Source organism: Megascapheus bottae, chromosome 15 (assembly GCF_031878675.1).
Source record: "Megascapheus bottae isolate mThoBot1 chromosome 15, mThoBot2.hap1, whole genome shotgun sequence".
NCBI classification, from domain to species: Eukaryota; Metazoa; Chordata; class Mammalia; order Rodentia; family Geomyidae; genus Megascapheus; species Megascapheus bottae.
This window is the reverse complement of record NC_143523.1, coordinates 44802562-44829775: the sequence shown is the minus strand read 5'-3', so window position 1 is coordinate 44829775 and position 27214 is coordinate 44802562. Positions and strand designations below refer to the sequence as shown.

The 27214-nt window shown below is 40.2% G+C and overlaps 1 protein-coding gene across 1 annotated transcript in view; it reads left to right on the top strand.

The window, feature by feature from the left end:
- Window positions 1-27214, top strand: part of Ascc1 (activating signal cointegrator 1 complex subunit 1) — an 86051-nt gene that overhangs the window by 11060 nt on the left and 47777 nt on the right. The window contains exons 4-5 of the mRNA XM_090346506.1: window positions 1103-1281; window positions 21207-21343. Of these exons, the coding sequence (XP_090202632.1) occupies window positions 1103-1281; window positions 21207-21343 (316 nt within the window). The remainder of the gene's footprint in view (window positions 1-1102; window positions 1282-21206; window positions 21344-27214) is intronic.

Sequence of the window (27214 nt, the reverse complement as noted above, 5' to 3'; positions counted from 1 at the left end):
CAGTTTACTTTTTTTTTTTTGGCCAGTCCTGGGGACTGAACTCAGAGTCTGAGCATGATCCTTGGGCTTTTCCCAAGGCTACTGCTCTACTGGCTTGGCCACAGCACCATTTTTGGCTTTTCTATGTATATGGTACTGAGGTATTGAACCCCGGTCTTTCTGCATGCTAGGCAAGCACTCTTCCACTAGGCCCTTGGCACTCTTTGTTCAAGCCTAATGCTCTACCACTTGAGCCTCAGGAAGCACCATTTCCGGCTTTTTTCTATGTATGTGGTACCGAGGAATCGAATCCGGGTCTTCGTGCATGCTAGGCAAGCACTCTATCACTAGGCCAAACTCCCGGCCCCTCCTGTTCCTTTTTTATTCAAGGCTAGCACTCTGACACTTCTGGTTTTCTATTACTAATTGAATATGGAGTCTCACAGACTTTCCTACCTGTGCTGGCTTCAAACTGCAATTCTCAGATTTCAGCTTCCTGAGCAACTGTGATTACATGTGTGAACCACCAATGCCTGTCTCCCTGTTGATCTTTGAGTCTCTTCCTCTTCCCTCCTTTCCTTTTCCCTCCTCCTCTGCTTTGAACTTACTTGGCTATTTAATTAGCTGGTTTTAAAGATACCCTATTTTATTTTTTCTGCCAGTTCAGGGCCAAAGAGCTGTCCTTGGGCTAGAGCTCTATCACTTGAGCCAACGCACCATTTCCAGCTATTTCTGTGTATGTGGCACTGAGGAATCGAACCCCGGTCTTCATGCATGCTAGATAAGCACTCTATCACTAGGCCAATCTCACCGCCCCCCTATTTTTTTTTTTTTTTTGGCCAGTTGTGAGGCTTGAACTCTGGGCCTAGGTGCTGTCCTTGGGCTTTCTCAAGGCAAGCACTCTACCACTAGGCCACACTGCCAGCCCCAAGACACCCTATTTTAATCCTTATTCTGCATAGACTGAATTCATTAACAGTTTTCTTCTTGGTACCATCCCCTATTCAGATTTGTACACACTAAGAACCTTTGATGCTTCTTGGAGGTGATAGCATCATGAAGCACCTGCCTCTGAAGCATTTGGACTCCTATAATATATTAACCTGTTTTCCTTTGCTTGCAGTGATCACTGGCCAGCATCGGAATGGTGTGATTTCAGCTCGAACTCGGATTGATGTTCTTTTGCACACTTTTAGAAGAAAGCAGCCCTTCACTCACTTTCTTTCCTTTTTCCTCAATGAAGTTGAGGTTCAGGAAGGATTCCTGAAGTTTCAGGAGGAAGTACTGGAGAAGTGTTCCATGGTAAGTAGTAAGCAAATCCAAAAAATGAAAGTCAAATATAAAAATATAAATGTAGTGCATAACTTAATTATAAGAGGACCTCTTCTTTGACAATAAAATGTAGCTATTTCTAATGTTTTCTTATAATATTGAACAAGAAAAAAGAAAAATATTGACATATGTACATATATATATATATATATGATATTTTAAATCTTTTTTTTGGATGTGTGCCAGTTCTGGGGCTTGAACTCAAGGTCTGGGCTCTGACCTTGAGCCTCTCTGTGCTCAATGCTAGTGTTCTATCACTTGAGTCACAGTGCTACTTCTGATCTTTCCTATGTATATGGTACTGGGGAATCAAACCCAGGGCTTCATGCATGTGAGGCATGCACTCTACCATTGAGCCAGATTCCTAGCCCTAATACTTTGGATCTTAAAAATTTCAAGACATGGGCTGGGAGTTTGTCCAAGTGGTAGAGTGCTTCCCTATCATGAAGACCCAGGTTTGATTCCATGGTAACACAAACACAGAAAAAGCCAGAAGTGAGGCTGTGGCTTAAGTGGTAGAGCTCTAGCCTTGAGAAAGCTCAAGGACAGTATCCAGACCCTGAGTTCAAGTTCTAGAACAGGCAAATAAAGTCAAAATAAAATAAAAATTCCAAGATGTTGCTGGGTGCTGGTGATTTATACCTGTAACCCTGGCCACTGAGGAGACTGAGATCTGAGGATCACTATTTAAAGCCAGCCTGGGCAAGTTAAGTCCATGAGATTCTTTTTGGCTTTTTTTTTTTTGGCCAGTCCTGGAGCATGAACTCAAGGCCTGGGCACTCTCCTTGAGTTTTGCTCAGGATTAGCACTTTACTACTTGTGCCACAGCACCACTTCTGGCTTTTTCTGTTTATATGGTACTGAGAAACTGAACCTAGGGCTTCATGCACGCTAGGCAAGCACTCTACCACTGAGCTACATTCCCAACCCCTTGGATAAACTTTTAATTGATTTAAGAAAATATTGACAAAATTTCTTGAAAGCAATATATGTTTATTATACAATATATGTTTATTGTAGTACCACCTCTGAAATATACTACTATGGCACATTTTCTTATAATACTATGTCTGTATATATGTGTGTGTGTGTGTGTGTGTATGTGTGTGTGTGAACACACATGCTAAAATAAGAAAATATGGCATATATATGAATGACCCAGCCCTTATATTGGAAAACAGGAACTTTATTTGAATCTCTTCCATCTTTTCCTCCTCCTTGGTACATCTTCTCCTATGATTGATACATAGCAAAAATTGTTTTGTAAAAGTGATCATTACATCAGTTACCACCTAAGGAAACCCATTTAGAGGCAGGAGAAGTCTGCAGTTACAGCTAGGTTAAAATAACATGTTAATGTTCCAAAGGTGACTTTTGATCACTTCGACCAGCTCAATTGGATCCTGGGCAGTGGACCCTACAAACCCCTTCTTTCTTTTCTATTACTAGAAATATATATATATATATATATATGTGTGTGTGTGTAGGTGTGTGTGCATATATATATATATATATAGTTTCAGTCCAAGGGATCAATAGGTTGCTCAGCATGAATCAAATATTCTCTCATGTTTCCTTGGTTCAATGCTCTCATTTACCTGTTGCTTAACATGTTCCCCCCTCAAACTAGTTGGGTGTATTCCAGCTTAGATTTTGTGTATCCCATTATTCATGTCTAATTGCTACTTATCAGTGTGAGGTGAATAGATTTTAATGAATAAATCTTTTTTCTCTTGGTGTATGAGGCATGTACTTCATCTTTTTTAGTCTGCTGGCATAGGCTAAGGGAACAAATATTGGAAAGGTTCTTTTGATTCAGCCAGAAAACTATCTGTTATGAATGTCATGCTGGCCTCAATCAGTCAAGTACTTCCTGCTTTCAGGGAGGCTGCATACTGACATAGTCTCCTTCCTGCTTTTAAATCAGGCCTGGATATCAGCAGGAAATAAACCTAACATAAAAAGAGGAAATAAGAAAGGGACCATTATCTATATTATAGGGAAGAGATTTTTAGAGAGTTTTATTCTGATGTTAGCGTGGCAGGAATGTAAAAGCCTGCAGGTACTTTGCAATAGTACTTAGCACTTATAACTGCAATTTAGGTGAGTTCCTTTTAGAAGCTTTGAAGTATATACCACATTCCTGATCACTAAGGTAGCAATTGTTTCTTCACAGACTACATTCACTCTTGTTTGGTTCCTCTAAAACTCATTTGACATCTCTGATGAATTTCATCATTCTAGAATGGAGATAATTTTAGCATTCCTTTACTTAAACTATAGGAAAACAGACACCTTTTTTTTTTTTTCCCTTTTTCTTTTTCTGTGAGATAGAGGCTTGCTTTGTTGCCCAGGGTGGTTTTTAACTTTTGGTCTCAAGCAATCCTGCCTCAGCCTCCTGAGTAGCTGGGAATACATATTTATGCAACCATGAGCTATTAAGAATAGAAATTCCAGGGCCAGGAGTGCAGCCTAGTGATAAGAGTGCTCACCTAGCATGCACGAAGTTCTGGGTTCGATCTCCCGGAACCACATACACAGAAAAAGACAAAAGTGGTGCTGTGGCTCAAGTGACAGAACACTAGCCTTGTGTAAAAAGTGTCCAAGGACAGTGCCCAGACCCTAAGTTTGAGCCTCAGGACTGGCAAAAAAAAAAAAAAAGAAATTCTGGGGTCGGGAGTTTGGCCTAGTGGTAGAGTGCTTGCCTAGCATGCAGGAAGACCAGGGTTCAATTCCTCAGTACCGCATACATAGAAAAAGCTGGAAGTGGAGCTGTGGCTCAAGTGGTAGAGCTCTAGCTTTGAGAAAGCCCAAGGACAGTGCTCAGGCCCTGAGTTCAAGCCCAGGACTGGCAAAAAAGAATGAAAAGAATAGAAATTCCTACTTGTGATAGAGTTTCAGTTTTTTAGTGGTTCATGCTGTTTTGTCAATGTAAAAAACTAATCTTGGGCCAGGGTTCAATTCCTTAGTACCACATACATAGAAAAAGCTAGAAGTGGTGCTGTGGCTCAATGGTAGAGCTCTAGCCTTGAGAAAGCCCAAAGACAGTGCCCAGGCCCTGAGTTCAAGGCCTAGGACTGGCAAAAAACAAAACAAAACAAAAAATATTTCCGTGTTCTTCAGTTTTTTCTTCTGAGCTACAAACTATCAAACCATGTTTTCATGTGTGTGCACACATGTGTATGTATGTGTGTGTGTATATGTGTATTATATGTATATATGTGTGTGCCTGTTCTGGGGCTTGAACTCAGGGCCTGTGTAATGCTATCTATACCTCTTTATTTGTAGGGTTTTTTGTTGTTGTTGTTGTTTTTTGTTTTTTTTTTGAGAGTCATGGGACTTGAACTTGGCCTGGGCCCTGTCCCTGAGATCTTCAGCTCACGGCTACTGCCCTACCCTTGAGCCAAGCCCCTCTTCTCCTTTCTTAAAGGCTGGCTTTGAACATTGATCCTCAGATCTCAGCCTCCTGAATAGCTGGGATTACAGACGTGAGCCACGCCACTCTACCCGGCTTTTTTTTCTTTTTTTTTTTTTTTTGTGATACCTAATTGGAGATAAGAGTCTCAGACTTTCTTGCCCTGGTGACTTCGAACTTCTATCCTCATATCTCAGCCTTTTGAGTAGCTAGGATTATAGGCATGAGCCACTGGTGCCTAGCTTTGATTATTTTTTTTAATGGTACTTGGGTTTAAACTCTACCATTTCAGCTACATCCCAGTCCTTTTTTGCTTTAATTAGATATGGTCTTGAAGTAGTTTGTATGCATGTGTATGCGCGCGCGCGCGTGTGTGTGTGTGTGTGTGTGTGTGTGTGTGTGTGTGTGTGTGTGTGTGTGAGCTTCAGAGCTTATTTTACATAAGCCTTCTGAGTGGCTAGGATTATAGGTATAAATTCATGGTTTGTTTATGGAAAATGGGGTTGTGCTAACTTTTCCTGGACTGGCCTTGATCTGTATCCTTTTGGTCTCTAACTCTTGATTAGTTGGGATTACAGGTGTGAGTCACCAACTACGCTAGTGTTTCAGCAGATATTTTCATAGGGGTTCAACTTGGATCGCAATTAGGTAATAATTTGCACAGCATTTGATAATTTAAAAAGTAGTGGAGCTCTCCATTTTTTTTTCTTGGGTACTTCAACTCAAAGCACATCATATACCTCAATTGTTAAAGAAAACTATCATATAGGTTCGATGCCATTAAAAGGTGAAACTCTTCTGAAATTAGAAAGAAATGTGATTAATTTTTTTTTTTTTATCAGTTGTAGGACTTGAACTCTAGCCTGGGTGCTGTCCCTGAGCTCTTTAGGTCAAGGCCAGTGCTCTACAACGTTGAGCCACAGTTCTACTTCCAATTTCCTGGTGGTTAATTGGAGATAAGAGTCTCATAGGCTGGCTTTGAGCTGTGATCCTTCTATCTTGTCCTTCTGAGTAGCTAAGATTACAGGCGTGAGCCACTGGTGCCTGAGAAGTTTTGTTTTGTTTTGTTTTGACAAACAATTTTATCCTCATATAGCTTATATTCAATATGTTAGTGTTTTGGGGAATTCTAGGGTGAAAAGTTCTCTTGGAATATTAGTTTATAATTTGCTCTTGTATCTTATCCTATGATGTTTCTGTGTAATAAATTATCACATTTCTTGCAGTTTAAAACATTCATTTGTCAGCTCACAATTCTGTTCTAATTCTGTAATTCTGTAAGTCATTAGACCCAATGACTAAACTGAGTTCTCTATTAGGGGTCTCACAAAGCTTAATTGAAGGTGACAGTGCTTTGGTAAAGAATCACTTTCAGTAGAGTAGGATGGCTCCTGCCTGTAATCCTAGCTACTCAGGAGGCTGAGATCTGAGATGGTGGTTCAAAGCCAACTAGGGCTCTAAAGACACTCTTATCTTCAATTAATCACTAGAAAATGGAAAGTGGGGCTGTGGCTCAAGGGTAGGGTGGTAGCCTTGAGCTGAAGAGCTCAGGGAAGCACCCAGGCCCAGAGTTCAAGCCCCATGAGCAACAAAAACAAAAACAAAGAAAAAAAAATCACAATTTGTTTAGGTTGTTGGCAGAATTTATATGTTGGCCTAGTGTAGAGTGCTTGCCTATCATGCAGGAAGACCAGTGTTCGATTCTTGGGTACAACATACATAGAAAAAGCTGCAAGTTGTGCTGTGGCTCAAATGGAAGAGCTGTAGCCCTGAGAAAGCCTCAAGACAGCACTCAGGCCCTGAGTTCAAGCCCAGTATTGGCAAAAAAAAAAAAAAAAAAGAAAAAGAATTTATATGTTCTTATTTTGGCTATAGGTTTGGAGTCCCCATTTCCTTCCTGTGTGGTTGCCCTGACTTCCATCAGATTCTTCTTATGCTTTGACTTTGATGACCCACCTTTCTTTCTATCTATCTATCTATCTATCTATTTATTTATTTTTGTTGATTGTGGGACTTGAACTCTGGGCCTGGGTGCTGTCGCTGAGCTCTTCAGCTCAAGGCTACCACCCTATCCCTTGAGCCACAGCGCCACTTCCTGAACCACCTTTTTAAAGAGCTCAGAAGTCTTAGCCTTCTTTTAAGGTCAGCTGCATCAAATAAATGTGATTGGAAGACTGATGTCACATTTACAGCTTCCATTTATAATCTTTTTTTTTTTTTTTTTTGCTAGTCCTAGGGACTGAACTCAGAGTGAGCACTGTCCTTGGGCTTTCCTCAAGGCTAGTGCTTTACCACTTGAGCCACAACACTATTTCCAGCCTTTTCTATGTGTGTGGTACCGAGAAATTGAACCCGGATCTTTATGCATGCTAGGCAAGCACTCTACCACCAGGCCAAATTCCTGGTCCTGTGATGGAACTCTTATATACTAATAGTAGGAATGTGAACTAGTATAGTCAAGTAGGGAGGGTCGTCACAAAACTAAAAATTGACCTACCAAGCTGGGCCTAATGCTAGGTACTGGTGATTCATACCTGTAATCCTAGCTACTCAAAGACTTAGATCTGAGGATCATGGTTCAAAGATAGCTCAGATAGGAAGTCCATGAGACTGGTATCTTTATTTAGCCACCAGAAAACTGAAAAACCATGCTGTGGCTTAAAGTAGTAGAGTATTAGCCTTGAGCGAAAAAGGCTCAGAGATAGTGTCCATGCCTTGAGTTCAAGCCTCACAACTGAAAAAACAAAAAAACAAAAGCTAGGCACAATGGCTCATGTCTGTAATCCTAGCTACTCAGGAGGCTGAGTTCTGAGGATTGCAGTTCAAAACCAGCCCAGGCAGGAAAGTCTGTGAAAGACTTATCTCCAGTTAATCACCAAAAATGCCAGAAGTGGAGGTGTGGCTCAAGTGGTAGAGTGCTAGCCTTGAGCCCTGAATTGAAGCCCCCAGGATTGGCACAAAAAAAAAATGACCTGCCATATGATCTCATTATACAACTTGAGCATATGTCCAAAGGAGTTTAAATCATAAAGAAAGATACCAGCGTATTTATCAACATCTGCCATATCTGACAGCTAACAAAAAGATATGGTATAAATATACCATGGAATATTATACTGCCATAAAGAAAAATAAAATCATGGGTCTGGGAGCATGGTCTAGTGCTAGAGTGTGTGCCTAGCATGCATGAAGCCCTGGGTTCAATTCCTCAGTACCACATACTCATAAAAAGCCAGAAGTGGTGCTGTGACTCAAGTGGTAGAGCATTAGCTTGAGAAAGCTCAAGAACAGTGCCCAGGCCCTGAGTCTAAGCTCCAGGACTGGTCAAAAAAAAAAAAAAAAAAAAAAAAAGGACTGGGAGCATAACCTAGTAGTAGAGTGCTGACCTAGCATGCATTAAGCCCTGGGTTCCATTCCTTGGCACCACATACTCAGAAAAAGCTGGACGTGGCACTGTGGCTCAGGTAACAGAACACTAGCCTTAAGCAAAAAGTGTCCAAAGACAGTCGTAGGCCCTGAGTTCAAACACCAGGACTGGGAAAAAAAGAAAAAAAGAGAAATCTTGTCATTTTCAGGAAAGTAGGTGGAATTTGGAGATCATTATGCTGAACAAGATAAGCCATGCTCAAAAGGCCAAAATACATATTTTTAAAAAGACACGTGTTCGTGGACATGATTATATTACATATATACACATATGCATATACATAGAACATGATTCTAATTATGGGACTGTAGAGGAAGAGAAGACAGGGAAAAAGTATAGGGTAAATAATTTCAAAATGCATTTCAATTATATACGAAGATAGCATAAGCAATCTTTTAATCAGAGAAGTTGGATTATACCAGGGTAAAGGGTGAGAATTCTGCACAGTACTGCTATTTTTATCATTAAAAACTATTACAAAGAATTTTGCCGAGTACAGCTATGTTTATCATTAAAAAACTGTTGTAAAGGGCTGGGGGTGCCAATGGTAGAGAGGGGGTAGAATTATATAACCTGAGGCACTCTGTAGGATTTGTCACATTAATTTTCTATATAGGATTAGTATCACAAAAACCAAAAGGTCACTTGTGAAGGTCACATTTTTGGTACAATAAGACAGCTTTCCTGTGCCTAGATCTCATTCTGTTCTTCTGTCATCCTTTCTTGAACTTCTCTTTTCTTCCTTTAAAATAGCTGGCCTCTTTTTCCTCTTTGTTTGGTAGTAGGCTTGTCCTTGACCTCAGCCTTGACCATTCCCCCTAAGAAACTGAATTGACCTTTTAGAAAAGCATTTCCTGACATTACCTTCCTTTGTACTCATTTGTTATAGAAGAAATGCTGTTTGACTATAGACATTATCACCATCATCCCTGTGCTTGAGCTCCCTAAGCCTGAGTGTTTAATGTGGGATTTAGCTGCTCACAGACATAGTAAGGTATTTCTCATTTATGTGATCTGTGGATCACCTTATTCCCCCCTCCACCCCCCTCACTTTTCTCTCTCACATTAAGATTCAAAGATGCCTTGCTGTCTTGGAGTTCAAGAAGTATATTATAGCCCTGTATATCTCTCAATCATTCTATAGCTGGTACTGCTGCTATAATTCCACTTTATCTCACAGCAGGGTCCAGCAGAGAATGCACACCAGTAATGAAAAACGGTAATTCAAAACTGAAGTGAGGCATTCTAAGAGCTTAGAGATCTGTCAGGAGCAACAGGGAATTTCTTGGGCTGTCTAGAGAATCTGAATAGGTTATAGCTAAAGACACAACACAGTTCTAATATTGTGGTATAAAGGCTGACACTAGGTAGAGATGGCTAATGGATCTGGGTTCCTACCACTCCCAGATAGCATTATTTTTTTCTAGAGAGGATTCATTGCTGAAGAAGAAAATTATATGTAAAACTTTAGGATGTCATTTATTTATTTTTAAATAGTTGTACAATGGGGTTACAATTTAACATGTTCAGTTATTTCTGTAATACAGTGATTATCATGTTCCCCTCACAATTTAACCTGTCCACTTATATGTCTTAAGGCTTCTTGATCAGAGTCACTCTTTTCATTATTGTCCTACCTTTCCCCCATCATATCCTATTTCTCACCTTTTCTCATATGTATAGTCGTTATTATGACTATGTTCGTCCCGTTCTTTTTTTCACTCATCTACCCTCCTTCCTATTAGCCCCTTTCCCGTTCATACTGTGTCAAACTGACTGATAGTCATTTTGTTAAACTCCTTTTTGTGTTTACTCCTATGGAGTTTTTTTGTTGTTTTTGTTTTTATGGGTCATGGGGCTTGAACATGGCCTGGGTTGGGCAGCCTGGGCAGCCTGGCACGGTCCCTGAGCTCTTCAGGTCAAGGCTACCACCCTACCCCTGGTCCTGGGAATTGTCCCTGAGCTCTTTCAGCTCAAGGCTACTGCCCTATCCTTGGGCCATTTCCCCCTTTTGTAGAGGTTAATTGGAGATAAGAGTCTTAGGTCCTTTTGTTCTCCCAGGCTGGCTTTGAACCTTGATCCTCAGATCTCAGCCTCCTGTGTAGCTAGGATTACAGGCATAAGCCACCGTGCGCAGCTTACTCCTAGGGAGTTTACTCCTTCATATACTATACGTTATTCCATAGTGTAATGTATTATTCATGTTTACCTGAGTGGTTATAGGAAAGAAAACATACAGCCCTAGTCTTCTGGGCCTGTTTTATTTCACTCAACATTATTTTTCTACATCTATTTATTTCTCTGCAAATGACATAATTTAGTCTTCCTGATGGATGCATAAAACTCTGTGTGTGTTGTGTGTGTGTGTGTGTGTGTGCGCGCGCGCATCTTTTGATTCATTCATTCATCTGTTGTAGGGCATCTGGGCTATTTCTATGACTTGTGTATTATGAACTGTGTTGCAGTGAACATGGGTATGTAGGTGCCTTTGTTGTGTCATGTTCTTCAATCTTTCAGATAATTTCCTGATCATAGATTAGTTTTATAGTTAGTTTTTTGAGGAATCATCATACTTATTTCTATAGTGGTTGACAATGAATTAGGGTTCCTTTTCCCCTGTATCCTCACCAGTTTTTTGTTTTTTTTTTTTTTGCCAATCTTGGGGCTTGAATTCAGGGCCTGAGCACTGTCCTTGGACTTTCTCAAGGCTAGAGCTCTACCACCTGAGCCACAGCATCATTTCTGGCTTTTTCTATGTACATGGTACTGAGGAATCAAACCCGGTCTTCATGCATGCTAGGCAAGCACTCTACCACTAGGCCAAACTCCCAGCCTCCACCAGTATTTGTTATTTATTTGTATCTTTTTTAAAAAAATTTTTATTGTAATTAATAAAAGGGTTACATGATATTTGCCAGATAGAAGGTGCATTAATTCACATACATTGATACCCTTTCACATGTCTTGGTACCCATTACCCTCCCCCCCACCTTTATTAGTATTCTTGATGATGGCCTTTCTTAATTGGAATTAGATGGAATCTCAATGTTGATTTGCATTTTCTTATAGCCAGGGATGTTAAGCATTTCTTCATGTATTGGCCATATTTACTACTACTTCTTTTTTTTTTTTTTTTTTTTTTTTTTTTTTGCTAGTCCTGGGGCTTGAACTCAGGGCCTGAGCACTGTCTGTGGACACTTTTTGCTTAAGGCTAGTATTCTGCCACTTGAGCCACAGCACCACTTCTGGCTTTTTCTGTGTATGTGGTTCTGGAGAATTGAACCCAGGGCTTCATGCATGCTAGGTGAGCACTCTACCACTAGGCCATGCTCCTGGCCCCATATTTACTTCTTGTGAAGAGTATATACTTATTTATTTTTCTATATAGCTATTTGCCTATTTATTAATTGCATTGTTGATTCTTTGGGGTTTTGGTTTTATTTGTTGTTTTTTTAGCTTAACATGTAATTTAGAATTCTTTATACAGGGCTATTGTAGTGTTTATAGTTATTTTATGAATTAATTTAGAATCAAGATAGTATAATTGTCTTTGGGAATAGGAAAAATTATAACTTCCTTAGTTGTGATGTTGATAAGAAAGAAGAAGAGATTAATCATGTAGTTCAATACTGGATAAAGGTCAAGATCATAGTTGGCATTTTCACATAGAGTTGGTAGATGATTGTTTATATTCATATAGTTTGTTAAATGTCTACTGTATACCAGGTAGATGTAGTATACATGTGTTATACATAGTCAAGGGCAGTGTATGTATACTAACAATGGTCTCTTACCTTAGTGAGGAAAACAGACTTTTCCCAGAAATAGCATGCAGTGAGGTAAGTGCTAGAAGAGGGTAGGGCACTGGGCACAGAAGAGAGCTTCCAGTGATATCTTATTAAGGGAGACTTGAAAGAAGGGGAGGAATTTATGCCAGGGCGATTGAGGGTGACGGTGATTGTGGGCAAAGGACCTGGAACTTGTGACGTATTCAGAATAGGTGAGAAGGTCCTTAAGTGGAAAGTAGGTAGATAGGGAAGAAGTAGGAGTTCGAATTAGAAAGTTAAATGGCTTCCAGGAGTTTAAAGGCTTTATATTTGAACATTTCCTATAGATTGTTTAGAACTGGTAAAGATTCTAAGCAGGGACTAAGGAGATGAATATAGTAATGTAGAGGAATAATTGTGAAGGCAGTGTGGAGGGAAAATAAGACAAGGGGTAGTAGAGGTGGGTATCAAAAGTCTGTTGTTGTGTAGTCCTGGCATGGACTAGAAGTCTATTGTTACAGTCTGTCCAAAGAATTTAGGGCCTGTGACAATTCAGGAGGGGACATATTCCAGAGGCTCTAAGTATTGTTAAAGCAAACAGGATGTGCAAGAAGCCCATGGATTAGAACAGGGAAGAGAAAGAATTACACCAGATGGCAGCTGACTATCTGAGATGTAGTTTAGTGGTGGGCTGTCTGCCTTGGCCTGCGTTCAGTTAAAAAGAAAAGTAACTGAGGATCAACTTCAACAAGTATTAGTTGTACCTTTTCCAAAATTACAGCAATCAATGTCTGTTTTACGGAGTAAATGTAGGTTGGTAAGTTCACTGCTGGCTCATGCTTTCAAGCTTCTTCTCAAAGCAGCCTTGAGAAGAGTAGACTCACAGAACGTATGTGCTGCTGCTGCTGCTGCTGCTGCTGCTGCTGCTGCTGCTGCTGCTGCTGCTGCTGCTGCTGCTCCTCCTCCTCCTCCTCCTCCTCCTCCTCCTCCTCCTCCTCCTCCTCCTCCTCCAATCCTGGGCCTTGAACTCATGGCTGGAGCACTGTCTTTGGGCTTTCTCAAGATTAGATCTCTACCACTTGAGCTACAGCACCACTTCTGGCTTTTTTTCTGTGTATGTGGTACTGAGGAATCAAACCCCCCGTCTTCGTGTATGCTAGACAAGCACTCTACCACGAGGCCAAACTCCCAGCCCCTTGTGGTGCTTCTTTTAGGGAAGGAGATGCTCTTTGCTTCTCTCAAATAGGTAAACCTTTAAACAGTTCATGAGAAAGTTCTTTTCTTTGGTCATTATAAAAACTGATTCTTGACTATTTGTCCTTACTAGTTAAGAATCCTTTACTTTTTTTTTGTCATTATGTCTAAATAGGTAGAATTTTTAGAGCAGAAAAAAAGGTATTTCATGAATAACACATAGAGACTTTCAAATGAAAGTCAGCTTTTCTGAACAATCTTAAAGAATAATGGAAATGACTCAGCAGAACCTAATTTCACTCCCAGTACAGCTTTAAAAGGGAGAGAAGATACAGTATCTGTTTAGTATTGCATAGTCATGTAAATTGCATGAAGAGGAGGAAGCTTGTGCCAGGGATTTCACAAGTATCATTTAATCCTCCACAACCCTGATGGGTATTGTCTGTTTTATGGATTATGCCATTGCCTTCAGAGCAGCAGCCACAGCAGTACAGCCACTTGCACCAGGTCAGGCTGTTGATAGATGTTAGTATTACAACTTGAACCTTGGCTTGTCTGTTTGCAAAGCCAGATGCTCTTTTCACCACTCTGCTTATTTGAATAACTTTTATATGTTAATGAGGCTTATATTATTTTCTCAGAAGTGATTCAATGGAAATGAACTGGCTAATCTTTCACACAAACCTGTTTTTTGTTAGCATATACTTACCTCATAGAGTTTCTTGGATCATGTAAAATAATTTGTAGGACCTTTGACTAAAGGTAAACTAGACCTCTCTCTTATTTTATAGAGTAGAAACTGAGGCCTAGGAAAGTGAAATGACTTGCTGATAACAGCCTGTTAAAACAGGTAGGGTTAGAATTTGAGATACTATATTCCAGGTTAAGGCACACACTTTTCTATTTTCTAGGCTGGTAGCCCCTAAAAAATGAGGTTGATGTATATAGCTTGAGAAGTATTTTGTCCCTGGTAATCAGCACATATTGTCAAGGCAGTGCTATAAATTATGTACACTCTAGCTGCTACGCATTTAGATCACATTCCTTGGAGGGCTTTTCTGAATGGTCATGTAATGAAGCATGACCTTAGATTCCAAGTCTAAAGAGAGGCTTCTCTTCCACTTGCTGACAGCTCTGTCACTTATGTTAGGTCCTATCTGTGTTGAAAGAGTGGTTGAACTTAAAGGAAGCAGAGAGAATGCTTATGGGACTAAATCCATCCTACTCTCTATGACTTTTTCTCCAAGCTTCACTTTTTGTTTTTGTTTTGTTTTGGTGCCTGTCCTGGGGCTGGAACTCATATCCTAGGCACCATCCCAGAGTTTTTGCTCAAGGCTAAAACTACCATTTGAGCCACAGCTCCATTTCCCACTTTTTTTGTTGTTAATCAGAGCTTTTGAGATAAAGCTCTGGAGCTTTCCTGCCTGAGTAGGCTTTAAACCTGGATCCTCAGATCTTATTTAGGATTACAGAGACTTCAGTTTTTAAGTTTTTTACTTTTTTTTTTTTTTTGGTGGTACTCTGGTTTGAACTCAGGTTCTTGGACTCGTTAGGCAAGGTCTGTACCACTTGAGCCACACCTCTACCCTTTTTACTATGACCAGCCTTAGACCTCAGTCTTCTTACTGAGGACTTCTGTGTAGTTCAAATTACAGGCATGATCTACTATGCCCAACGTCTTGGTTGAGATGAGGGTATTTTTCCTTGCTCGTATTGATCTTGAACTTTGATCCTCGATTCTCCCAGTCTTTGCCTACTACGTAGCTGGCATTATAGCTTTACGTGTTCACCCACCCTCTGTGTTTGATGTTTTTTGAGCTTTATTGATAGCAGTTCTCTCCTGGGGATCCTGCAGTACTGGAATAAAGGTGAAATCAGGGGCCAGAAATTTGGCCTATTGGTAGAGTGCTTGCATAGCATGCACGAAGACCTGGATTTGATTCCTCGGTACCATGTACATAGAAAAAGCCAGAAGTGGTGCTGTGGCTCAAGTGGTAAAGCTCTAGCCTTGAGAAAGCCCAAGGACAGTGCTCCGGCCCTGAGTTTAAATGCCAGGATTGAAAAAAAAAAAAAGGTGAAATCAGTGAAGAGAGTAGTATTGAGGCCTGAACTCCAGTTTGGTAGAGAAGATTCAGGTCGTAAACCATGTCTTCCTATTCAGGACATTGACCTTTGAATTTTGAACTTGGTTGAGACATCCTAGTTTCCTGAGAAAGTAGTTTCTAGATGTTTTCTTTTTCTCCCTTTGTGATACCTAATTTAACACACAAAGAAACTGAGGTTTGGAGATGTTGTAACATAGCCAGAGAGGAGCATGTCTGTTTCTATCTAGATAAAACTGCCTCAGGAAATTACTGTTACTTCACCCTTTCCTCTCCCCGCTAGGTAGAAGGTCAATACCATTAGAAGTTCTGGCGCCAGCATGGGTGGCCAAGCTAATGGAGCAAATAGTTCCAGCTCCAAGTAATGGCAAACTTGGAGCGGGGCCCAATGCAGTTAAACCCCTGAGCAAAGAATTTGATGTTGGTCTGTTTCAATGAACAAGCTTGTGGTAGGACTATGATATGTTCTGAGCAAAGAGAAGTGGCTCTAGAGATTGATGCCATAAAGACTATTTGGTTCCACATTAAGTTTAGATAATGGCATTGCTAAGCAGTGGAACATTTAGGAAGTTGCCCTGCTCATTAAGAGACTGTCTAGTAAGGTTACTTGTGAATTTCCAATAGAAGTAAAGACTATTTGAACTTGCTCCCCAAATTCCTCCTACAACTTCAGCTTATGTGAATACCTTTAGGTATTCCATCTGCTCTGTGTCCTGTTCTGCTATTTCCTGTACATTTTGTTTCCTTGTGCTCAGTATTTTCTTGGCAAGTAAACTCAAGTTGACTGAAGTGGTTGGCTCCTGAAAGGTGAGATAAGGTATATTATTCAGCTTTTCTGTCTCTGTTTCAAAGTACCTTAGAGAAACAAGGGAGGAAAAATTTAGCGTACAGGTTGTGAAGTTTAAGTCATGGTTGCTTGGTCCATTGCTATAGGCTGTGGTAAGGTGGAGCATCATGGTAGAGAGAGCCACATGACAGCCGGGAGGTGCAAAGAGGGAAAGACGAAGGGCAAGGGACAATGTACCTTCAAAGGCAGGCCCGAGTGACCTATTGCTTCCAACCAGACCTCACGTTTCATCACTTCACAATAATGCTGTGAAATGATGAATCCATCATTAAAAAATATATATATATCAGCTAGGCCAGGAGTTTGGCCTAGTGATAGAGTGCTTGCCTAGCATGCACGATCTGTACACAGAAAAAAGCTGGAAGTAGTGCTGTGGTTCAAGTGGTAGAGTGCTAGACTTGAGGAATGCCCAAAGACAGTGTTCAGGTCCTGCGTCCTAGCCCCAGGACTGGCAACAATGTGTGTGTATGTGTGTGTGTGTGTATACTTGCTTAGCAGGCATGAGGCAGTCCATAATACCACCAAAAACAAAATAATAAAGTAGGCAAAATCAAAATCTTCACACACACACACACACACACATATACACACACACACACAGTTTTTCAAAGGCATCTCTGGGATCATTCATTTGGGTGATAAGGGATATGACAATGGAAAAAGACAGGCAGAAGGAGGCACATATATGTATGTATGTGTGTGTATATATATAAATATATATAACATGCAGATATACATAAACGTATATAGATGTGCAGTGTGTGTGTGTATGTGTGTGTGTGTGTGTGTGTGTGTGTGTGTGTGTGTGATGTTCTCTGTCCTTTTGTACTCACAGCTGGTGCTCTACCAATTGAGCTATGCCTCCTGTACATTGTTCTTGTTGATTAACTTGAGATGAAGTCTCCTAGACTTTTCTATCAGGGCTATCTTTGAACTGAGATATCCTCCAGGTTTCTGTCTCCTGAGTAGTCAGGAATACTGGTATGAGCTATCAGCATCCAGTTAATGTGTGTGTGTGTGTGTGGTGCATGCACAGGTGTACTGGGATTGAAAGCTGCAAAAAAGAACTCTGAGATGTGCTAAGTTAGAGATTTTGTAATATTTTCCTTTATTGTCCATGTGAACTCAGTGCTATCACAGGGTTCTTTTAAAACAGAGTCAGAACTGGTGTGGTAGATAAGATTTTTAATTGAACCCTGAGCCAGGGAGTCAAGTGGTATGTAGAAGGTGGAAAAGCATAAGGTAACAGTTTTGCCTAGAATATACAGCCCTCCCTGCTTGTTTGATCTCCAGACTTTAATAACAACACAAATTCTGACCCAGACTTCATCCTATTCTACAGTGCGGAAACTGATAACACAAGCATTATGGATTAATTGACAAAATTAGAATGTCTACAGTAAATTAGATGAAACTATCAATATTCAATTTATTGAGATCTGCATAGTTACTGTGTTTAAAAACTACTCTACAGCTAGGCACAGTGGCTCACGGCTGTAATCCTAGCTACTCTGGAGGCTGAGATCTGAGATCAAAGCCAAAGCCAGCCAGGCACTAAAAAGTCCTTGAGACTCTTATCTCCAATTAACCACCAGAAAACTAGAAGTGGCACTGTAGCTCAAGGGGTAGGGCAGTAGCCTTAAGCTGAAGAGCTCAGGGACAGTGCCCAGGCAGAGAGTCCCATGACCAACCAAACAAAACAAAACTACTCTATATTAGTTCAAAATTAAAGAAAAAACCCAGAGAGAATAAATTAAAAACTGCAGAGTAAAATATTAACAAGACATGCATCTAAGTAGAGGGTACTCTACTATTCTGAGTCATAGCCTTCCCATAAATTTAAAATGATTTCCTGATTTAATTCCCTATTGCTGCTGAACTAAGTATCACAAACTCAGCAGCTTACAGTACAAATATATTCTAGAGAATATTACCCTCATATCAACCAAATAGGAACACACTTAAAACAGAAAACTGGAGTTCAGCTTGCTTCATGAATATACATGTAAAAACTACTTTGTTAAAAAACAACAACAGGGCCGGGAGTTTGGCCTAGTGGTTAAAGTGTTTGCCTAGCATGCATGAAGACCCGGGTTCGATTCCTCGGTACCACATACATAGAAAAAAAGCTGGAAGTGGTGCTGAGGCTCAAGTGGTAGAGCCTTGAGAAAGTCCAAGGACAGTGCTCAGGCCCTGAGCTCAAGCCCAGAACTGGCAAAAAACAACAACAACAACAACAACAACAAAGCTGGACATGGTGGCTCAGGTCTGTAACCCCAGCTATTCATGAGGCTGAGATCTGAGGATCAAGGTTCAAAGCCAGACCGGGCACAAATTAACTCTCTAGAAAATGGAAAGTGGGGCTTGGTTCTAGGGTAGGGTGCTATCCTTGGGCTGAAGAGCTCAAAGACAACACACAGGCCCAGGGTAGGGTGGTAGCCATGAGCTGAAGAGCTGAAGAGCTCAGGGACAGTGCCCAGGCCAAGTTCAAACCCCACTACCCACAAAAAAAAATAAGCCAGTAGTGGTGCTGTGGCTCAAGGGGTAGGGCAGTAGTCTTGAGCTGAAGAGTTCAGGGACAGCGCCCAAGCCCAGAGTTCCAGCCCACAATAGACAAAAAAAAATTAATAAAACATTAAAAAGATCATACAAATGATTGAGTTGGCTTCACTTCAGAAATATAGCTATATATTGTTTTTTAGTCTCCATGAGTCTGTATATTTTATATATATTGCTGTAAGCTTTAGTTTTATTTCATTGTAGACTGATAAAATATAAAAAGTTATTTGTTTTTATATATTTGTTAATTCTTGCTTTCTGCCCCAAAATATAATCTGTTTTGGAGAAAGTTTTGTGGGCTTCTGAAAAGAATTTATGTTCTGGGCCAGGAGTTTGGCCTAGTGGTAGAGTGCTTGCCTAGCATGCACAAGACCCAGGGTCGATTCCTTCGTATCACATACATAGAAAAAGCCAGAAGTGGTGTTGAGGCTCAAGTGGTAGAGCTCTATGCAAGGACAGTACTCAGGCCCTGAGCTCAAGCCCAGGACTTGCAGAAAGAAAAAAAAAAAGAATCTATGCTTTGTGATTTTGAGTGAAATATTCTTTTTTTTTTTTTTTTTTTTTGCCAGTCCTGGGCTTGAGCTCAGGGCCTGAGCACTGTCCTTGGACTTTCTCAAGGCTAGAGCTCTACCACTTGAGCCTCAGCACCACTTCCGGCTTTTTTCTATACGTGGTACCGAGGAATCGAACCCGGGTCTTCATGCATGCTAGGCAAGCACTTTAACCACTAGGCCAAACTCCCGGCCCCTTGAGTGAAATATTCTGTAGATATCTGTTAAGTCCATTTGATCTGAATTATCATTTAATTCTTAAGCTCTTTTGTTATTTGAATAGCCTATTAGTAGAGTAGGATATTAAAGTTGACCTTTGTAACTGTTGGGATCTATCAACTTGAACGGTTATGTCCAGTAGTGTTTGTTTTGTGAAACTGGGTACACTCACTCAGTTGGTATGTGTGTATTATCCGTATGAAGTTTCCTTTTTTGTCTCTTTTGATTGACTTCAATTTGAAGTCTGCTTTGTCAGATAGGAGTGTATTTAATTGTGTCTTTCCAATGTTACCTTGGGAAGATATCTTAATTTGTCAGAGCCTTAGTTTCTCACCTGTAAGACATGGGTTCTAATAGTACTTCCTTCTGTAGGCATGGGTGCATGGGAAATAACTGGAACAGGGCTCTTAACAAGGGAAAGTTCACATCTACAGTTTGGATAGGATTGTGTATATTGAAATCATTTGGGGGCTTTGTGTACTTCTTATAATAAGATAGGTTGTGCCTATTTCTCAAAATCACTGTCATTAAATGAAGCAGTTTAGGTCAATGTGCTGTCAGGTACACTCTTCATCAGGTATAAAAATAACTAAATCTCCATTAACACTTACAAAACTGACAATCTATTAAGTAGTGTTGCCAAGCAAAGTTTAGGTAGTTTGCCCTGAGGCAAACCAAGAACAAGTACATATTCTGCTATTGGGTAGTTTTATTATTCCAGGGATCTGATTATGGAACCTGCAATTCAAAGAGAGAATTCCTGCTTTTTTCCTGTTGTAGGAGAGTTTTAGCTTTTTTTTTTTTTTTAAAGTTTTCATTTACAAAGTGAGATTAGTGAAAATTGAGACTTAACCTACCTTTAAAAGGATAGAAACTACCTTTATATATGCAAATATTTCATCCTCCCTCCCCCTTCCCTCTCTCCTTCCCTCCCTCCCTTCCTCTCTGTCTGTTGTGGGCTTGAACTCTGGGCCTCAGTGCTGTCCCTGAGCTGTTCAGCTCAATGCTACTGCCTTAAGGAAGCCAAGCTCCACTTCCCATTTTCTAGGAGTTAATTGGAGATAAGACTCTCAGGTCCTTTTGTGCCCCGGATGGCTTTTGAACCCTGATCCTCAGATCTCAACCTCCTGAGTAGTATTACAGGTGTGAGCCACCAAGCCCAACTCACTTTCTTGACAGTGTCTGTTAATGCACTCAATTTAAAATTCTTGATAAACATTTATCTCACTTTGGTTGTCCCTTACCAGCCAGGCACTGGTAACTCAGCCTGTAATGGAAGTCTGTGAGACTCTTATCTCCATTTAACTACTTGAAAACTGGAAGTGGTGCTGTGGCTAAAGGGTTAGGGCAGTAACCTTGAGCTGAAGAGCTCAGGGACAGCACCTTGGCTCAGAGTTCAAGCCCCATGACCGACAAAAACAAAAACAAAACTCCATTGCCAATTCAAAATAATGAAGATTTAATGTTTTTCCTCCAAGGGTTTTGAGGTTTTATATCTAGGTCAGTTATTTATTTATTTATCTATTTTGATGCAGGATTTTGCAGTGCAGCCCAATCTGGTCTTAAACTCTTCATTTTTCTGCCTTAGCCTTGTGAGAATTATAGTTGTGTGCGCCATCAAACCCAGCCTGAGTTAGTGTTTATATGTATTAGGGCCACCCTTCATTCTTTTAATATGGACATTCACATGTTCCAGTTTCATTTGTTGGAAATCAATTGGTCATGTATGTGCAGGTTTATTTCTGGGGTCTCACTTCAGTTCCTTCCATTTACTTCTGTGTGGGCTGAGCTTGCTTCTCTCTCTCTGATAACAGGATCGTGGGGTTGACAGTTCCATCTTCCAGAACCCTAAGAAGCTTCACCTAACTATTGGGATGTTGGTACTTTTGAGTGAACAAGAAATACAGCAGACATGTGAGATGCTACAGCGCTGTAAAGAGGACTTCATTAAGTGAGTAATCCACAGGAGTGGAGAAGTAACCAATGCAGGGGAGCTTCCTTTTGTATCACAGACTTGGTTTTGAATTAAGGAGCTAGATGGCAGGGAACAAGATTTGTTGATGTACTTATCTATAGCCCTTATCATTGGACTGTTGTCTGAAAGGTTACAAATGGATTAGAGGCATACATTTGTATAATTTTATGAACTCTTAACCTTAAATTGTACTAGTTAAATAAGCAAATTTTGTTCTTAAACAGAGCATCCCAGTATTTTATCCAAAATAACATTATTCCTAGTTTAGCAGCTTAAAAGAACACACATTTATTTTCTGTGGCTCAGAAGACTTATATGTTTTGGGTCTCACTGGGCTAAAGTCAAGGTGTGGGCAGAGTTGTGCTCCTTTGTGGGGATTCTAGGTAAAATCCATTTTTTTAAAAGAATTTATTAACATTGATTTTTACATTATATTTCAAATGACGTGTTTAACAAACAAATATTCAAGAAGGGAATCTCTATATACAATCATTGGCACTTAGGTAAAATCCATTTCTTTACCTGGCAAATTCCAGAGGTATGTCCACATTCTTTAGCCAATACCCTTTTCTTCCATCCTTAGTCCAGCAACATTGCATCTCTGTTCCTTCTGTTGTTACCTCTCTCCTTGGAACAAGTTGGTGGCTTTTAAGGACACTAATTTGATTTAATTGAGCCTATCCATATAAGCAGGATAATCTTCCCATGTCAAGCTCCTTGACCTTAGCTACATCTGCAAGATGTACAAGATGGTATATCTACAAATTCCAGAGAGAAGGATATGGATGTCTTTAGAGGGCTATTATTCTGCCTACCACAATAGCTCAAACAATACGCCATCTTTCTCTAGGAAAATCTTTACTATGTTTTAGAAATTCCTTCTTTCCTTCCTCCTCTTTCTCCCTCTATCTCTCCCTCCTTCATTCCTTCTTTCTCTCTCTCTCTCTCTCCTTCCCTGAGAACTGAGATAGGGTCTTACTCTATTGCCCTGGCCTAAAAGTAGAAAATCTTTCTGCCTCAGCTTCTTAAATAGCTGGGGTTAGAGACATGTGCCACTATATTGGTTTTTTCCTCTTTTTTTTTTTTTCTTCAATGTTGCCTAGGTTGTCTCAGACTCCTAGTCTCAAGCAATTCTCTTGCCTAGGACTTTAGCATAACAGGAACAATAGCTAGATACCACTATACCCAGCCTTATTGACATCATGATCTCCAGTTTCATCTATTTCCTTGAAAATGTCATAATTTCATTTTTCTTTATGGCTAAATATTACTCCATTGTGTAATATAGCACATTTTCTGGATCCAGTCATCAGTTATAGGGCATCTAACCTGCTTCCACACATTGGCTTTTGTGAATAGTACTATACTGAATATGGGTGTGCAGTTGCCTCAGATATATCCTGACTTAACATTCCTTTGGATATATTTGTAAGAATGGTGTCACTGAACCATAGAATAGTTCTGTTTTTAGTTTTGTTTTTTTTTTCCGTAATAGTTGCATTCCTACCAACACCATATTAGGATTCATTTCCCCCCACTTCCTCCCCAGCATTTATTATTGTGTTTTTGGAGATGGCCTTCTAACTAAGAGAAAATCTAACTTGCATTTAATTTGCAATGGCCAAGGAAATTTTTCATTTATTTATTGGCCATATATTGAACAATTTTTTATTTATTTATTGGCCATACTTACTTCTTCAGGAATTGTTTAGGGGACTGAGCTCAGTTAAAAAAAACACTTGCTGGCTGGGAGTTTGGCCTAGTGGTTAAAGTGCTTGCCTAGCATACATGAAGACCCGGGTTCGATTCCTTGGTACCACATACATAGGAAAAAGCTGGAAGTGGTGCTGAGGCTCAAGTGGTAGAGCTCTAGCCTCGAGAAAGTCCAAGGACAGTGCTCAGGCCCTGAGCTCAAGCCCAGGACTGGCAAAAAAAAAACAAAAACAAAAAAAATAAACCACTTGCCTGGCAAGTACAAGGCCTTGAGTTCAGTCCTCAGCTTTGAAAAACAAAAATTGTTCAGTTTACTTGCCATTGGGTTTTGATTCTTTTTGAGCTCCCTGTATGTTCAAGTTATTACTTCCTTGTCAAATGTATAGTTGGAAGAGAATTTTTCTCCCATTTTTAGACTGTCTCTGCAGTCTAGTGATATTTTCTTTACCATGCAAAAGTTTTTAGTTTAATGAGCTCTCTTTTGTCAGTGCTTGCTCTCTGCCTCCCCCTCCCCCTCCCCACCCCCCATAGTGGGGACTTGAACTCTGTGCCTGGGCCCTGTCCCTGAGCTCTTCAGTTCAGGGGTTCCGCCCTACCCCTGGGCCTGGGCCTTGTCCCTGAGTTCCCTTGAGCCACAGCACCACTTCCCGGTTTTCTAGGGATTAAAAAGTTTCACGACTTTAGTGCCCCTGGCTTTGAACCTTGATCTTCAGATCTCAACCTCCTGAGTAGGATTACAGGCGTGAGTCACCATACCTGGCGCAATCCTTGCTCTTGTTTCCTGATCTATTGGGGTTTTATACAAGAAAGTACTGCTTGTGCCAATATATTTCAGTGTTTTCCCTAATCTTTCCTGTAGTATTTTCCAATTTTTAGGTCTTACAGTAGGATCTTTGATCTACTTTGAATTGATGTTAGTATAGGACAAGAGAAGGGATCTAGTCTCAGTCTTCTGCATGTAGACATGTAGAGATCTATTTGTTGAAGAGGCTTTTTTTTTATTGTCGAGGTAATGTATACAGGGGGTTACAGTTACATTTGTTAGAGAGTGAGTATATTACTTCTTGAACATTAATAACCCCCCCCCCCTTTTTGTGGGTCATGGGGCTTGCCTGGGTGCTGTCCTTGAGCTCTTCAGCTCAAGGCCACCACCCTACCCCTGGGCCTGAGTGTTGTCCCTGAGCTTTTCAGCTCAAGGCTACTGCCCTTACCTTTGAGCTAGACCCCATTTCCCCTTTTTAGAGGTTAATTGGAGATAAGAGTCTCAGGTCCTTTTGTGTTGGGCTGGCTTTGAACCTTGATCCTCAGATCTCAGCCTCCTGAGTAGGATTACAGGCAAGAGCCACCACACCTGCCCCTTCTCATGTTTTTGTGCCCCTTTCCTTCCCTCTAGCCCCTCCAAGAAGAGGCTGTTTTCAAGTTCCTTTGTCAAAAATCAGACAGCTATGTGAATTTATTGTGAATCTTCTGTTCTCTTGAGTTTTGTATTTGTTTTTGTGCTAGTACTAATGCTTCTTTTTCTTTTTTTCTTTTCTCTATTCTTGTTGATATCAGAGTTTGGATTCAAGGCCTGGCGCTCTCTCTTGAAAATATTATCACAGCTTGTATTGTACCATTTGAACCATTCCTCTAGCCTCACATTTTGCTGGTTACTTGGAGTTAAGAGTTTTTAAGGACTTTTCTACCCACAGAGGTCTTGAACTTTGTTCTTTAGATTTTAACCTCCTGAATAGTTAGGCTAGTAGCACAGAGCTCTTTTTCTTTAAAAGAAGAAAAAAAAAACAAAAAAACTTCAGATAATTTTAATTAAGTGTAGTGCTACTTACTTCTAATCACAACCTTGGGAGCCTGGGGCCTGCCTAGAAATAGCCATACCCTATCTCAAGAACAAAACAAAACACCACACAAAGAAAATACAGGTAATTTTATTTGAGTCAGCACTTTGTTTTGACTCTAGGAAAGCTCTGGGAAAGAGCAATTATTCTTTTATTGCAAAAATTTATACATATATATGTTTACTTAAGATTAATGAAGAGAGGGGATAGGGGGAGGGAAATGGGGACAAAAACATGAGAAGGGGTATCAATGTTGAGAAGTAATGCACCTACTATCTGTCAAATATAAATGTAGCCTCCCCTATGCATTACAATAAAAAAAAAATAATGAAGAGAGCTGGGAATGTGGCCTAATGGTAAAGTGCTTTCCTAGCATGCATGAAACCCTGGGTTTGATTCCTTAGAACCACATAAACGTAAAAAGCTGGAAATGGTGCTATGGCTCCAGTGGTAGATGCTAGTCTTGAACAAAAGATCTCAAGAGGGCTGGGGAGGGGTGTAGCATAGCCTAGTGGTAGAGTGCTTGCCTAGCATGCATGAAGCCCTGGGTTTGATTCCTCCATACCATATACACAGGAAAAAAAAAAAGGGTGGAAGGGTGGAAATGGTGCTGTGGCTCAAGTGAAAAGAGTGTTACCCTTGAGAAAGCCAAATGACAGTGCCCACACCCTGAGTTCAAGCCCTAGGACTTGCAAAAAAAAAAAAATTAATGAAGAAAAAATTGAAATGTACTCAAGGTTTGTTTTGTGTGTGTGTGTGTGTGTGTGTGTGTGTGTGTAGGGGTGGGAGAGGCAGTTACTGGCACTTGAACCTGGGCCTGGGTTCTCTGCCTCATAATTTTTTTTTTTTTTACATAAGCCCAGCATTCTAACATTTGAGCCAGACTTCTTTGAGGGTTTTTGATTTGTTTTTGTTTTTTTTTAAATAATTGGAGATAAGAGTCTCACGGATTTGTAAAAGGATCTAAACTTTTTCTAGTTAAGTTATATATGAAATGAATAGTGACTTGTTTGGGGGGCTAATTATATTTTTCCATTAATGACTTTGAAGACAAGATATTTTCTTGGACAAAATCATAACCTGATTGACTTTGCAGTCTGCCCATCCTTTCTGATGGCAAAGTACTTCTTGTTGCTCAGTGATCCACAGGTCTGTTTTTGGTCTCAACCTTGCCTAAAATTCAAAGTAATTTGTGTTCAGTATTATATATTTGCAGTGTCCTTACATAAAATAAAACTTTATGATTTATTTAACAAAGCAAAGCAATTTTACTTAGTTTTGGTTCTGATATTTTAAATATTCTCAGTTTACTTTTTTTCTAAACTATACTGTAATTTAAACTAGACTGTAGCAGCTGGATTTTTCCTGGCTGCCACTGGGATAATCCTACTAAGAAAAAAAATTAAAGGTAGATAAAGTTCTTGCTTAGAGAAGAATTTGTTCAACTAACCTCTGAAAAGCAGTTCACATATTTTTAATCTCCAAAAGCTATGTCCCAAGCTGTATAGAGATTTAGTTGAGTTCCTCCTTTTTGTCTTTTGGTGCTTTTGTGACTACCAAGCTTGGGCCCTTAAGCATGTCAGCGTTGGTGTGCCTAGGGGATAAAGAGCAGTCCTAATAGTTTCTAAGAGTTTTTGACATGACAGGATGAAAACAGTAATTGTAGTTTTTTCAGATTCAGCAGAGCTTTGAAATAGGACAAAGTTGCCCTGTTAAAAATTTGCAGTGCATGAAGATTGATGATTCTCTTTTCAAAAAGCTGGAAAGATTTAAGACTAGCAAAAAAAATAAAGCAAGTCTCCCCAACTCTCTTCTCTTACCTTTTCTCTGTTCATGCCCTTTTCAAAAAGCACATAGTGTAAAATTAACTTATTTCTGAGGAGGATGAGACTCAGAATTGGTTGTTTGTGTTGGTTAGAGGTTTCTTAGAATGGAAAAGTCTCCTTTAAAAAATACTTTACTTGGGGCCAGGGAGTGTGGCCTAGTGGTAGAGTACTTACTAGCATGTACAAAGCCCTGGGTTCAATTCCTTGGTATCATATACACAGAAAAAGCGGCAGAGTGCTAGCCTTGAGCAAAAAGGCTCAAGGATAGTTCCCTGCTCTGAGTTTAAGCCCCAGGACTGGCAAAAACAACAACTTTGCTTGAAGCCTTGTTGAATGAATGGTGGTGTCATGTAAAACTATTGGGGTGTGTGTGTGTGTGTGTGTGTGTGTGTGTGTGTGTGTGTGTGTGTGTGTGTGTGTGTGTGTGTCTGTGTCTTATTCTTGCTCTGTTGCTCTCACCCTTTGCACTGGTA